Here is a 12,840-nt window from a genome sequence, read left to right on the forward strand (position 1 = left end):
GATAACCAAAATAAAAGCCAATGGTAGCTTTTTGTCTAATGGTAATGGGGGGGGGGGGAGTGTTGCCTTTGGGATTGGAAATAAAGTGTGAGCAAAGTACTCAAGTCCCCTTTAACTTCTCTCATTTCACACCTCTCACCAGGAAGCTTCCTGGCTGACCTTGGGGCAGTCATAATCTTTCAGCCTGTCCTACCTCACAGGATTGTTGTGAGGACAAAAAGAAGGGAAGTAACCATGTACACCACCGTGAGCTCATTGGAGGAAGGGTGGTAGAAAAATCTGAAAAAAATAACTGAATTCATAAATTTTGAAAAAGAAAAACCTCAGTATGCGCCATGTGTTTTGCATAACGCATTGTTTGTTCCCACATCTGCATGGAATTGCAGGCTTAGCCTCTTAATTAGATCACTCTTTTGTACTGAAATGCTTCCATCAGTGTCTTTCAAACAAACAGCAAAAAGAAGCTGAAGTATTTTGGATTGTACTGGGAATAATTGCATCATTTCATCTGAAGTGTATTTTTCCTCTATAAACCATCTTCTTTTAAACCCAAGAGAAATTCAGGGAGCTAATAGCAGGTAACTTGAAGGAGAGTGTTCTATAAAGCACATCCTTCCATGAAATGAGTATTAAGGCTGTTTGTGTGAGATAAATAATAGCAGCGAGTACAATTCGAAAAAGAATTGGACTACTTTGCAGGAATGTCCAATTTCATTGACGTCCGGGAAGAATGACAGAGCATTTCTCGTCCTGTGATGTCAGTCTTACAGCACAATGCTAAATGTGTTTACACAGAAGTAGGTTCCATGATGTTCAATGGGTAAGTATATAGATAAGTGTGTATAGGATTGTAGCCCTAGATTCCTTTATAATCTGGTTTGGGAGCTAAGGGGTTCAATGTTTTGCAACGCAAAACAAAACATGTTTACAAAGGACAGAGGTTCCTTCCAATGATGCGTTCTGTTCCATTCTATGTGGATGAGATTGGCAGGTGTTTTCTAAATCAATGATAAGCAGAATTATTTTGACTTTCCATCACTGGCGTCACTAAGGGGTGTGGGCAGCTTTGGATGATGCACACAGGGGGAGAGGTGACACCACTACTAGGCAAAGTTTTTAAAATCTGGGTATTTCTGAATAATACCAAAATGTTACATATCATTCGATGTGTAATTTCACACAGAATGCAATGAAACAACCAGTGTTGAACTATCTCTATTCTATCAAAAGTTACAGCCAAAAATCAGTGGGGTGGGGCAATGCTGTATCACCTTGCCCACCGCCCAGCCATTGCCCCGCCCACTGCACGGGAGGTGATCCATCATGGGGTGACATGCTGGCCCCATGCACTGGGTGATGTAAACCCTAGTGACACCACTGCTTTCCATCCTATTGATGCAAACCATATGATTTGGTAGCACAACCTTGACAAGCAAGTTCCCCCCCCCCACTTCCCCAAATGGGGCTCTCCTGGGAACACTGTTATTGCTGCCTGGAAAAATGAATGTTAAAGTTATTCTTTTAGTGACCACTGGGGAGAGATTTCCCCCCTTCCTTTATTTCCAGAAAATAATATAAGACTAGCATTAAAAATCCAGTTTGCATGCAAATTTTTATTTTTGACCTTTCATGCTAATCACAAGCAAGAAGTACTAAAAAAAAAAAAAACACCCAACAAATAGCCCACAGTGAATGTTCAGTGCAAATATATAGAAGGGAATTGACAAAATGGTTATATGAAAATTGGAAGCTATTTCAGATGCTCGCCTTGGTGGGGAGAAGATTATTTTAATCTTGGGTCTAGTGTGGACGTAAGCCTTTGCATTTACAATCTAGTTCCTTGCTTCTCCAATAGTAAACTCTCTCACAGCTCCTCAGAAACATCTGATCTCTGAGAGTCCACAGTGAAATTCCTTGGGGACTTCTCTGGAAAGGAGGAGGATGTATCACCAGACTCTAAAACTGGGGCAGGCACTTCAGACCTTTCATGTGAGGAGTCTAAAGCAACCCTCGTCCATGAAGGATTGATCCATTAACAGCCAGCAACTGCATGGAACCTTAGAATGCCAATCACAGGGGGACAAGTGATGGGTGAGTAGATGGGCAGTTGTTTTCATGCCCTGTTTTTACATTCCCAGAAACATCTGGCTGGTCATTTTTTGCAAACAGAATGCTGGATTAGATGGGCCCTTGGTCTGATCCAGGCCACATGTTCTTCTCCATCAGCCACCCACAACTGCTTGCTCAGTTTGAGACTATTCAGTGGTACCACAAGGAATGGCTTTAAGACCCAGAACCACTCTTGGACATGCCTCGAAAGAGGAAGTCTGTGGAAGTCTTGAGGTCTCCTTGGGAATATAAGAGCTCAGTTGCATCTAATGGAGTGGAGCTGATGGAGCTGCATCTGTAGTCCATAGAAACTTACACCACAATAAATGTGTCTGTTTCTAAGCTATCCCTTGATTGCTGTTTTCAGCTAAACACTGCACTCTATCAGAGCATAAGAAAATAAGAAGAGCCCCGCAGGATCAGGCCAAAGGCCCATCTAGTCCAGCTTCCTGTATCTCACAGTGGCCCACCAAATGCCCCAGGGAGCATACGAGACAACAAGAGACTTGCATCCTGGTGCCACTCCCTTGAATCTGGCATTCTGAGGTAGCCTACTTCTCAAATCAGGAGGTTGCGCATATACATCATGGCTTGTAACCTGTGATGGACTTTTTCACCAGAAATTTGTCCCATCCCCTTTTAAAAGGCATCCAGACCAGTTGCCATCACCACATCCTGTGACAAGGAGTTCCACAGAGTAATTACACGCTGGGTAAAGAAATATCTTCTTTTGTCTTAACTCTCACCACACTCAATTTTAGTGGCTGTCTCCTGGTTCTGGTGTTGTGTGAGAGGGAATAGAGCATCTCTCTATCCACTCTATCGTTCCAGTGCATAATTTTGTATGTCTCAGTCATGTTCTTCCCTCAAGTGCCTTTTTTCTAGAGGAAGTATCCCAGCCCAGTCATCATTTTGGTCACTCTCTTCTGCACCTTTTCCATTTCCACTATATCTTTTTTGAGATGTGGCCTTACCATCGATTTGTACAATGGCATTATAATATTGGCCATTTTATTCTCGATACCTTTTCTAATGATCCCAGTGTGGAATTAGCCTTCTTCACTGCTAGCAAACTCTGCTATCTTTAGGAGCTCTCCAAGGTCCTGCAGTAGCTGAATCTGATCAGATACAGGGACTAACTGTGACCCTTTGGGAAATAGGCATGTATGGAATAACAGAGGGAAAAGCCTCATTGTTCACTGTGCATTAAAATGTTTAGCATTTATGAAAAAAAAAAAAAAAACATGAAAGATTCTTATACCCACAGTTAATTTGGTGCCTCTTATGAAATCCATGGTTGGCAAGATCCTTTTCCCAATGGTCTCAAGGTGTCTTCCTGCTTCTTCTTTGGTGAGAGGACTGAAAGGAGCTTTGTGTTCTAAGGGGATTTAAAAACATTCACATCTGATGCTTTGATACTGTACATTTATGTACTTTATTTTTATACAACTTATATCTACATAGGCTCTATTAAAGCCTTCGGTTAAATGCATGGAAGTCAGCACTGGGTCTGATTCCAATCATATTTTCCATGCCCTGATTTCATAGAAGCAGTGTTTAGGCTTTATTTATAAATTCTAAAATATTTATACCCCCATTTTCCTGTTCAAGAATAAACATATCATGTGGCTCACAGTCCTGTCAAAATGATACATAACAAGGCAATCAAATGCAGTAAGAGACAATTGTAACAATTAAGTCAAATAGCCGAAAGAGCAAAATGAACAAAATACAGCTGGAGAAAAACATAGCAGATAAAACTGACCTTCTGCCCCCCCCCCCAAACAAAACAAGTTTTAACACAGCACTGGTAGGTCAGGAGTGAGAGGGTTAATCACAGCTCCCAGGGGATGGAGCTCCCAGGTCTGAGTTTAATGAGTGAAAGGGCCCTTTCCCACCTATCCACCTGTCAGAGGGGAGAGAGTGCAGATCAGTGTCTCAATGTCATCAGTTATGATTTTTGTCTAAAATTAATCATTTTATTCCTTCAGAATTACGTAGCCTATGAGCTATGCGTTTTGGGGCTAGTTTCCTAAATCCCCAATCCTATACAAATCTCTCCTGCTGAAACTTGCTACATCCTGGGGGGAGGGGGGAAGTTTCGGAGGACTCCTCCATTTTCCTTATGGAGCTATTTTGCTGGCACAGAACCAAGGAGAGTGAGGGACAAGGAAAGGGAGATGGAAGGGAGATAGAATATGGTCAAATGTGAGTGCTGCCAAACCCATCTCCTCCCTCTAGGAATGTCCCTACCCCTTCTGCTCCCTCCCCTGCTCTTCCCACTAGGCACTTCCATTGGGATTCTAATGGTTCTGCTGGAGGACCACATGTTCCACCAGCGGGATGGTTCAGATAGGATTGGCCATAAGGGCCCAATCCTATCCTGCTTTCCAGCACAGATGCAGACGCAATGCAGCCCCAAGGTAAGGGCTCCTCTTTACCTTGAGGAGACCTCTGGGACTACTCCCCCCCCCCCCCACTGCAGTTTGCAGTGCATGCCCCATTGGCACAGTTGCATCAGCCCTGGAAATTTGTATAGGGTTGGTCCCTATGTCTCTGTGTGCAACTATAGACACAGCTCTTTCCACGGGTAAGAAGGTCAAAACTCTTGACCTCTGCCAGTAAGATGCCAACTCATACTCTGGAAATGGATAGAAGACTGAAACTACCAATAAACTCGTGTAATGCTGTTCCTGTCATTATCTGTCTTTTAACTCTTGTGGTGCCATCTTGTCTGCCTGACCAGACATGCCAGATGCAAGGGATGTCAGAAAGCCAGATGCAAGGGAGGGTACCAGAATGAGGTCTCTTGTTATCAGGTGTGCTCCCTGGGGCATTTGGTGGGCTGCTGTGAGATACAGGAAGCTGCACTAGATGGGCCTATGGCCTGATCCAGTGGGGCTGTTCTTATGTTCTTAAACTACAATTCCCAGGAGGCCTTGCAGGTCTTCTTGTTATCTGGTGTGCTCCCTGGGGCATTTGGTGGGCCACTGTGAGATACAGGAAGCTGGACTAGATGGGCCTATGGCCTGATCCAGTGGGGCTGTTCTTATGTTCTTATGTTACCAGCTTTATAAAAAGGACAAATAATGCATACATTGATTAGTCTGAGGGTCAGGAAAAGTGAGCAGATAAGGAACATCCTCCACACAGGGCCAATAGAGAAAATAATGGCTACCTGAAAATGTTGGCAGCTTCCTGGAAGACATCCTTTCTAGGAATTTCCCAACTTCTTTGTTTTTGAAGCCCAGCGTCAGCAGATAGGACTGGGGAGAAGGACAAGACCAACTGGCTGTTTGTGGCAAGCTGTGAAGTCCATGAGGGTCTGAAATATAAGAGGAGGAACATAGCCTATCATTATCAAGGGTTCGTGGCAGCTCTTGGAATGATGGCATCTATTTTACCAATGTGGTGCAGTAATTGGAGCAGTGATTGCCAACCCTTTTCATCTCACAGCACACTCATAAAGCATTAAAATTGTCAAGGTACACTATCAGTTTTTGGGCAATTGACAAGGCACACCACACTGCTGGTGGGGGGGGGGCAGGCTCAGATCCCTCAACAACCCTACTAATAAATGACCTTCCCCCAAACTCCTGTGGCACACCTGTGGACAATTCACAGCATCCCAATGTACCATGGCACAGTGGTTGAAAATCACTGAGTGTTGGAAAAAGTCTGAGGAAACTCAGAAGTAATAACACCCGAAAAAAGACCCTCAAATTTTATCACTCTGTATTTATACATGCTTGTAAACTGCAGGCGCTGAGCTTTTTGCGGGGTCATTAGCAGCTACAGTATCTGATTTTTCAATAGCCTCAGGGCTTGAAGCAATTAGTCATCTGATCTTTTCATCACCTTTTGGTGAACCACCGAAAATCAGGTCACAACCCACCAGTGGGTCCCGACCCACAGTTTGGGAACCACTGCAATAAGTTTTATTATTGTAATACAATAAGTTTCATTATCGTGATTTATTGGTTTATTGGTTTTTACCATGCAAGCTGCCTTGAGGATTTAATATACAGGGTGACCCAAAAGTAGGTGGACAGTAAATGCAAATATTTATTCCACCTACTGTCCACCTACTTTTGGGTCACCCTGTATTCTACAATGAAAGGTGGGATATAAATATTCTAAAATTTTTAAAAAAGAATTAATTACATTGAAGTCAGTGTTGTACAAAAGTGTACAGTTTTGGCTGGACTGTCCCCTCCATTTGCAAATGTCACCTGTATATATGTATTCCACATAGTCTGGGTGCTTTTTGGTAAAAGCTTCCTTCAACTTGTCTATTTTTTCAGCCTTTACTTTAGTTGCGAATGGCGTATACATCACAGAAAAAGATTCTGCTCTTGTGATGGCTTCTTCAATCATGGCCTAGAAAAAAAAAGGAAAAAAATGATACCGTCCACGCTGTTCAAATGTTAGCTGCCACTAAGAAGGGGAAAAAGACAAGAAGAGGCAAACGAGAAATAATTACCTTCATGGATGATATTTTCCCCTTAATAATTGCACAGCCATGCAAAGATAACATATTTGGGGTTGGACTATTAATTAGAGAAAAATTCAAATTAGTTCCAGAATGCATTGCCTATCTCACCCTCAGAAAATCAATTTCAGTGTAAAAAAAGAACATTTATAAACACTTTTCACTGCAGCAAAGCAATGACTTCAATTGGAAGAATTAAAGTACCGGACAAATAATCTTCCAGATAATAAGATAAATGAAGTTTCTTTCTGAAGGTCATAGCTACACCATGAGAGATTTGGTTCAAAGTTTGAAGGACGTTACTTAAATGTTGGTTGTTTCAAATGTGGATTACCCAGAGACAAACCAGTACAAGGAAGAGGTGCACAATTTATAACCCATTGGGTCATACGTGACTACACCACGCAAGGCAAGAAAACCATTTTTAAATATGCATGGATGAGTGCTGGGATATCATTTTGGTTACGCTCTGCTTACTCATGGCTGTGAGTAAGCCAATGGCTTGCTCAGCAAATGTTTGGGATACAATAGGATAAAGCTACCTGTCATCAAGCAGAGAAGAAACATGAAAGTGTCCTGGTTCAAGGAAGTTTTTTATCCAGATTAGAAAATGCATACCTCGATTGCTTCCTTATGTGTGGCTAACCTTTCCTACCCAATCAGTGTATCTGTTTCAGTGCTGACATCACTGAACATGCATGTGTGGGCATCACTTTCAAACAAGCCACACACACATAAAGTTCAATCAGTGTAGGCCCACATCACATGGTTGATTCTTAGATTATATTTAGGATATTGACCATGTGCCTGGATCTGAACACATTGGGGCATACACATTACTTGTATGTCCTGTTCAGTTTTTACACCCACATGTGGACTTCCAATGATTCCAAAGACAGGACAAGTACATAGGGATGGAAGGTACACTTTCCACATATGAAAAAGGGCTGTGTGTTGTGCAATTCAGGGCACAATCCTAAACAACCTTCCAGCACTGGCATAGCTGTGCCAGTGGGGCTTGTGCTGCATCCTGCAGTTGGGGGGGGGCAGTCATGGAGGCCTCCTCAAGATAAGGCGGTGTTTGTTCCCTTACCTCGGAGCTGGATTGCCCTTACCTTGGTGCTGGAAAGTTAGTTAGGATTGCGTCCTTAGTTGATAAAAACATAACAGCGCAGCTGGATTAGGCCAAAGGCCCATCTAGTCCAGCTGCTTGTATCTCTGGGTGGCCCACCAGATTCCTCATGGAGCACACAAGACAGTAAGAAACTGCATCCTGGTGCCCACCCTTGCATCTGGCATTCTCAGGTAATCTACCTCTAAAATCAGAAGGTTGCATGTACCCATCATGGCTTGTAACCTGTGATGGTGTTTTCCTTCAGACATCTGTCCAATCCCCTTTTAAAGTCATCTAGGCCAGATGCCATCACCACATCCTGTGGCAAGGAGTTCCACAGACTAATTACACAATGGGTAAAGAAATATTTTCTTTGGTCTGTTCTAAGACAAAACCATGTTCCATGGTTGCAGGAAGTGTATTTTGAGAAGGGGAGAAAGAGAAGGTGTTAACAATGATCAGAAACTTTGCAGGCATGTATCATTCCTTGCACACAGAGCCTGTGCACAGACAGTGTGCAAATACATAGGGATTGTGCGCAGGAACACTCACTACAGGGAGTGAGAAGGTGGGGTCAGCAGTCAATCACACGCTTACCTCCATTTGTGGGTTGTGTCCAGACTTAGAATGTCTGCATGCATTTCACTTTGGATATGTAGGCAACCTTCAGTCTCGAAAGACTATGGTATCGCGCTCTGAATGGTGGTTCTGGAACAGCGACTAGTGTGGCTGAAAAGGCCAATTTGGGAGTGACAATCCTTTCCACACTGGGAGCAAGTGCAGTCTGTCTCTGGTCTGTCTCCCTGGCTATGGGCCTTCCTTCTTTGCCTTTTTGCCTCAGACTGTTGGCCAAGTGTCTCTCCAAACTCTCCAATACTGGGTGGACATCCGATCTTGGGGAGGATCTTGAAGAGGCCGTCCCTGCTGACCAGGTCGAAAGCCTTCGTGAGATCTATGAAGGCTATAAAGAGTGGCTGTCATTCCCTGCATTTCTCCTGCAGTTGTCTAAGGGAGAATACCATATCAGTGGTGGACCTGTTGGCTCGGAATCTGCACTGTGATTCTGGATAAACGCTCTCTGCAAGTACCTGGAGCCTCTTTAGTGCAACTCGGGCAAACAACTTTCCTACAACACTAAGGAGGGAGATGCCACGGTAGTTATTGCAGTCACCCCTGTCGCCTTTGTTCTTGTACAGCGTGATGATGTTTGCATCCCTCATGTCTTGAGGTACTCCACCTTCTCTCCAGCAGAGACAGAGGATTTCATGCAGCTCAGTGACGATGATCTCTTTGCAGCACTTTAGGACTTCAGCAGGGATGCTGTCTTTTCCAGGTGCCTTGCCAAAGGCAAGGGAGTCCAGGGCCACTGGAGATATGTTTAACCTGATGGCCAGTTTGGCAGGAATGGTGTTTAGTGGAGTCAGATTGACATAGGCAAAAAGGGGGAAAAGAAAGACTTTCACCCTGGAATGACTAACTGAAAAATCTCAGTGCGGAACTGAGAAATTACTGCTAGCAGTTTTACTGGCAGACTGAACAGGCAGCACTTTGGCTCTCAAGCCAAATTTTACATCCTCGGTGATGTAAAATTGCTCAAGAAATTATGTGTAAAACTGTGTAATGTTTCCAAAAGCGGAGACAATTGTCTCTGTTCGGCTGGAATGGAAGGGCTGAGGTAATTTGGTATTTGTCTTTCTCTTTCGTAATGGACATAAACAGGTACTTTGCTGTGCATTATGCCACTTCACTCTCTCAGGAACGAGAGTCTCTGATGAAAACAGTGATTTGATCTGTTTGCCCTTACGCAATACATCCTGGAAATGAAATGCACTGGGATTCCATCAAGAGGCAGTAGATCTGCCCTTTCTAAACATTTCATACTAGAACCCATCAGTAAAAAAAAATAAGGTGGTTTTATGTCTGGGGAAAATGCAGGATTTCAACATCTCTCTCTCTCTCTCTCTCTCTCTCTCTCTCTCTCTCTCTGTGTGTGTGTGTTTGTATAGGGGGGTTGCTAGGGCAGTGGGAAGAGGAGCCAAAGACTACCTTCAGGCCCATATTGTGGAACGGCTCCCAACAGTGGTGGTCCGGTCCCCACAGTATCCCAGGGCAAAGGTCAATAATGGCACCCCCCACACATGAAGCCAGCCCCCCACTTACCTGGATTGCAATGGAGCCTTGTGTGCCTCCAAGACCAACTGGGGAAGAGTTCTGAGGCTTCCCCGCAGTCTTAAACTGTGCTTCCGGAAAACCATAAGCACAGTTTCCAACCATGCTGGGAGCCTCAGGAAGCTTCCTGTGTGGTCCTAGAGGCACATGAGGTGCCGCACCCAGGGCATTTGCCCCTTTTGTTCAATGGCAGGTCTGCTGCTGGCTTCCAAGACCTGAAGTTTGGTCTAGACCAGCATTTCTCAACCATTGGTACTCATACCACTGCTGGTACTTGAGGTGCTATCTGGTGGTACTTGTGGGACCCCCAGACTCTCACTGCCTGGCAGTGAGACCAGCAATACAATGTGACAAGCAGCAGTAGGAGGTTCGGCTTGCAGGGCAGAGCTCCAGTGTGGATTTTTTTGTATGCTCGAAAAAGCCCTCTCATCTGCCCTGAACCTCTTACCAGTGTTTGTCACATTTGTGGTCATTTGTTTGTGGCCTCCCAATTCAAAAGTAACCGGTGATGCCATCACATGGTGGCACTTCCAAGAGGTAGACCATGCAAAGTGGGTATGGTGGGGGACAAACATTGATAAATGCTGGTCTAGGGCACAGTGGGAGTTGAGATGAACATTGGAAGCAAGGCTGATAAAAGACCCTGTTCTGTATCTTGCCTTTGGTAAGGAGGACAGAGTGGCAGCACTGGAATTCAGGCTGCCTTTTTCTTTATTCTCATACATTTTCCTGTTGCTTTTGTCTCTTTTCCACTTACTTTCTTTCCTCCATGTTTTTCTTTACTTTCTCCCTTTCCCTTTCTCCTCCACCTTCTCCCCGAGCCCTCTAGGGACATCTCTCAAAACACCAACTAGAAGGAATCAACAGCTTGAAGGACACGATGCCTTGTTCCTGCCAGACCAATGGTCAGTTGAGGGTGCAACCCACCACCTAGTTTTTTGGGCAGTTTGGAGCACACTGGGCTCTGGGTAGCCAGCCTTTATTGAGGTGAGAGACACTTAACATTTGTTTTCAATTATTATTTTTACTGTTTGTTAGTCCTGACTGTTTGGCTGCCATCATTTTTGTTCTCCCTTCACTGTTGTACGATTTTTTGTGTACTTTATTAATTGCTGAATTTGGCTATTGGTAAATTGTTTCATGTTCCACTACACATTTGGGGGAGCATCCATACACAGTGTGAAAGTTCCCCACTGGCGTAGCTTGAACTCTGAGTCTGATAATTGGCTATGCTCTTATACTTTGTGCCTCTCTCGGATTCTGCAGTTCCTTCATCCTTTGATCCATGTCTGCACAAAGGTTTTGCTTGCACTTACATCTATGATTCACTTTTAGTTAAACCTCAGTTGCCTCCATGGTGGTGGCTGGAAGAGGGGAATCATGCCAACAAAGAGTTAACACCTACAGTGCGAGCAGTGTGCAAACAGTGGCTTGCTTTGGAGGGAATCATCAATAAAAGTTCACCTAAAGGGAACAGCAATACATGAAATACAGGTAAATATCACTGCGAAGGGTACAACCCATTCACTCTATCCCTATACTAACCATAGATGTTTTGATATTTGCTTTATTATTCTCTTTGATTTCTGTTTGTGTGAGCTAAGGTCTTCATGGACATAATCTCTTACATTCATAAAAATTTCTGGATCAGAACAAGGGTAAGTTTAAAAAAAAAAGATGAAGTGGTGCTTCTCAGGCTGTAAGAAAATGGCTTTTCCTGTTTTTATTAGCTTGTTTATAATCTTCACACCAAATTGTCCATAGGAGGTCACTGCAAAGCAAAGTATGTTTGTTCCAAATTCACCAGACTGCTGAGAATCCCAGGGCTGGGATATACAAAGCTCTGCCTCATCCCAAGCATCAGCTAAGCATCTGTTGGCCAAACCAGTGCAAGGCCACACAAAAAGACAACACAGAAAAAAAAGCAGGGCACATTGAGTAGGAAACATGAAAAAGGCTGGGATGCAGTGCAGAATCCTTCATGTTGACTATGAGCTCTATTCAGAGTTCAAAGAGACAAGGGGCCATGAGTCACATTGTGACTCAGAAGCCTTCTCTTGAGTATGTTCACAACAGCAAAAAGCATATTTTAAGAGAACTCATTGTGGCTATTTTTTATACCTCACAATCACAAAAAAAGTGTACATGCTCCTCAGAAATCATCCCATGTGTCCGAAGCATGGATAAGAGACTGTCTTCTCTAGTGGTGACTCCCTTATTGGTCCTGGAGAATTTATAACCCTAAGGACCCAATCCTATCTGAGCCTTACACTGGTGGATTTTGCAGTATACCCCCCTCTGTGGACCACTGCCGCCAGTCCAAAGCCCCATAGCCGCACATTGGTGACACCAAACTGCAGAACCTCTTCCACCGCCAGTAAGTCAGCAGGAGGTATGGATCAGAGGAGAGTTGGGGATGGTTTGGGATGAGGAAGCGGACTGGGCTGGGGCAGTTTGGGAACAGGAGTGGAGAGGAGGAAAAATCCATTATTTTTCTGGAGGAAAAATCCATTACGGGTTACAAGCCATGATGTGTATGTGCAACCTCCTGATTTTAGAAATGGGCTTTGTCAGAATGCCAGATGCAAGGGAGGGCACCAGGATGCAGGTCTCTTGTTGTCTTGTGTGCTCCCTGGCGCATTTGGTGGGCTGCTGTGAGATACAGGAAGCTGGACTAGATGGCCTATGGCCTGATCCAGTGGGGCTGTTCTTATGTTCTTATAGGACTGCAAAATGAGCACTGTATTACCAGATAGGAGCTTCAGCATGGGCCCATTCACCGCTGTTCCTCCCGAGATCCCAAGAGTGATGAGGGATGCTCAGGAGCTGAGAGGTGGAATCGCATGAGGAACATTGGGTCTCTTATTATTGCAGTCTCACCAGGAGAGGTGTTATCTGGGGGCTGGCCTTTGACTGCTCTTAGCAGATTTTGACTCCTGAGTCTATGCCTGGGCTG

The 12,840-nt window shown here is 44.2% G+C and overlaps 1 protein-coding gene across 1 annotated transcript in view; it reads right to left on the reverse strand.

Moving 5' to 3' along the window:
- SPATA16 (spermatogenesis associated 16) overlaps positions 1-12,840 on the reverse strand; it is a 138,168-nt gene that overhangs the window by 31,568 nt on the left and 93,760 nt on the right. Inside the window, exons 5-7 of the mRNA XM_066622149.1 lie at positions 6,342-6,489; positions 5,288-5,434; positions 3,375-3,487 (exon numbers count right to left, since the gene is read on the reverse strand). Coding sequence (XP_066478246.1) covers positions 3,375-3,487; positions 5,288-5,434; positions 6,342-6,489 — 408 coding nt within the window. The remainder of the gene's footprint in view (positions 1-3,374; positions 3,488-5,287; positions 5,435-6,341; positions 6,490-12,840) is intronic.

This window comes from Tiliqua scincoides, chromosome 3 (assembly GCF_035046505.1).
Source record: "Tiliqua scincoides isolate rTilSci1 chromosome 3, rTilSci1.hap2, whole genome shotgun sequence".
Taxonomy (NCBI): Eukaryota; Metazoa; Chordata; class Lepidosauria; order Squamata; family Scincidae; genus Tiliqua; species Tiliqua scincoides.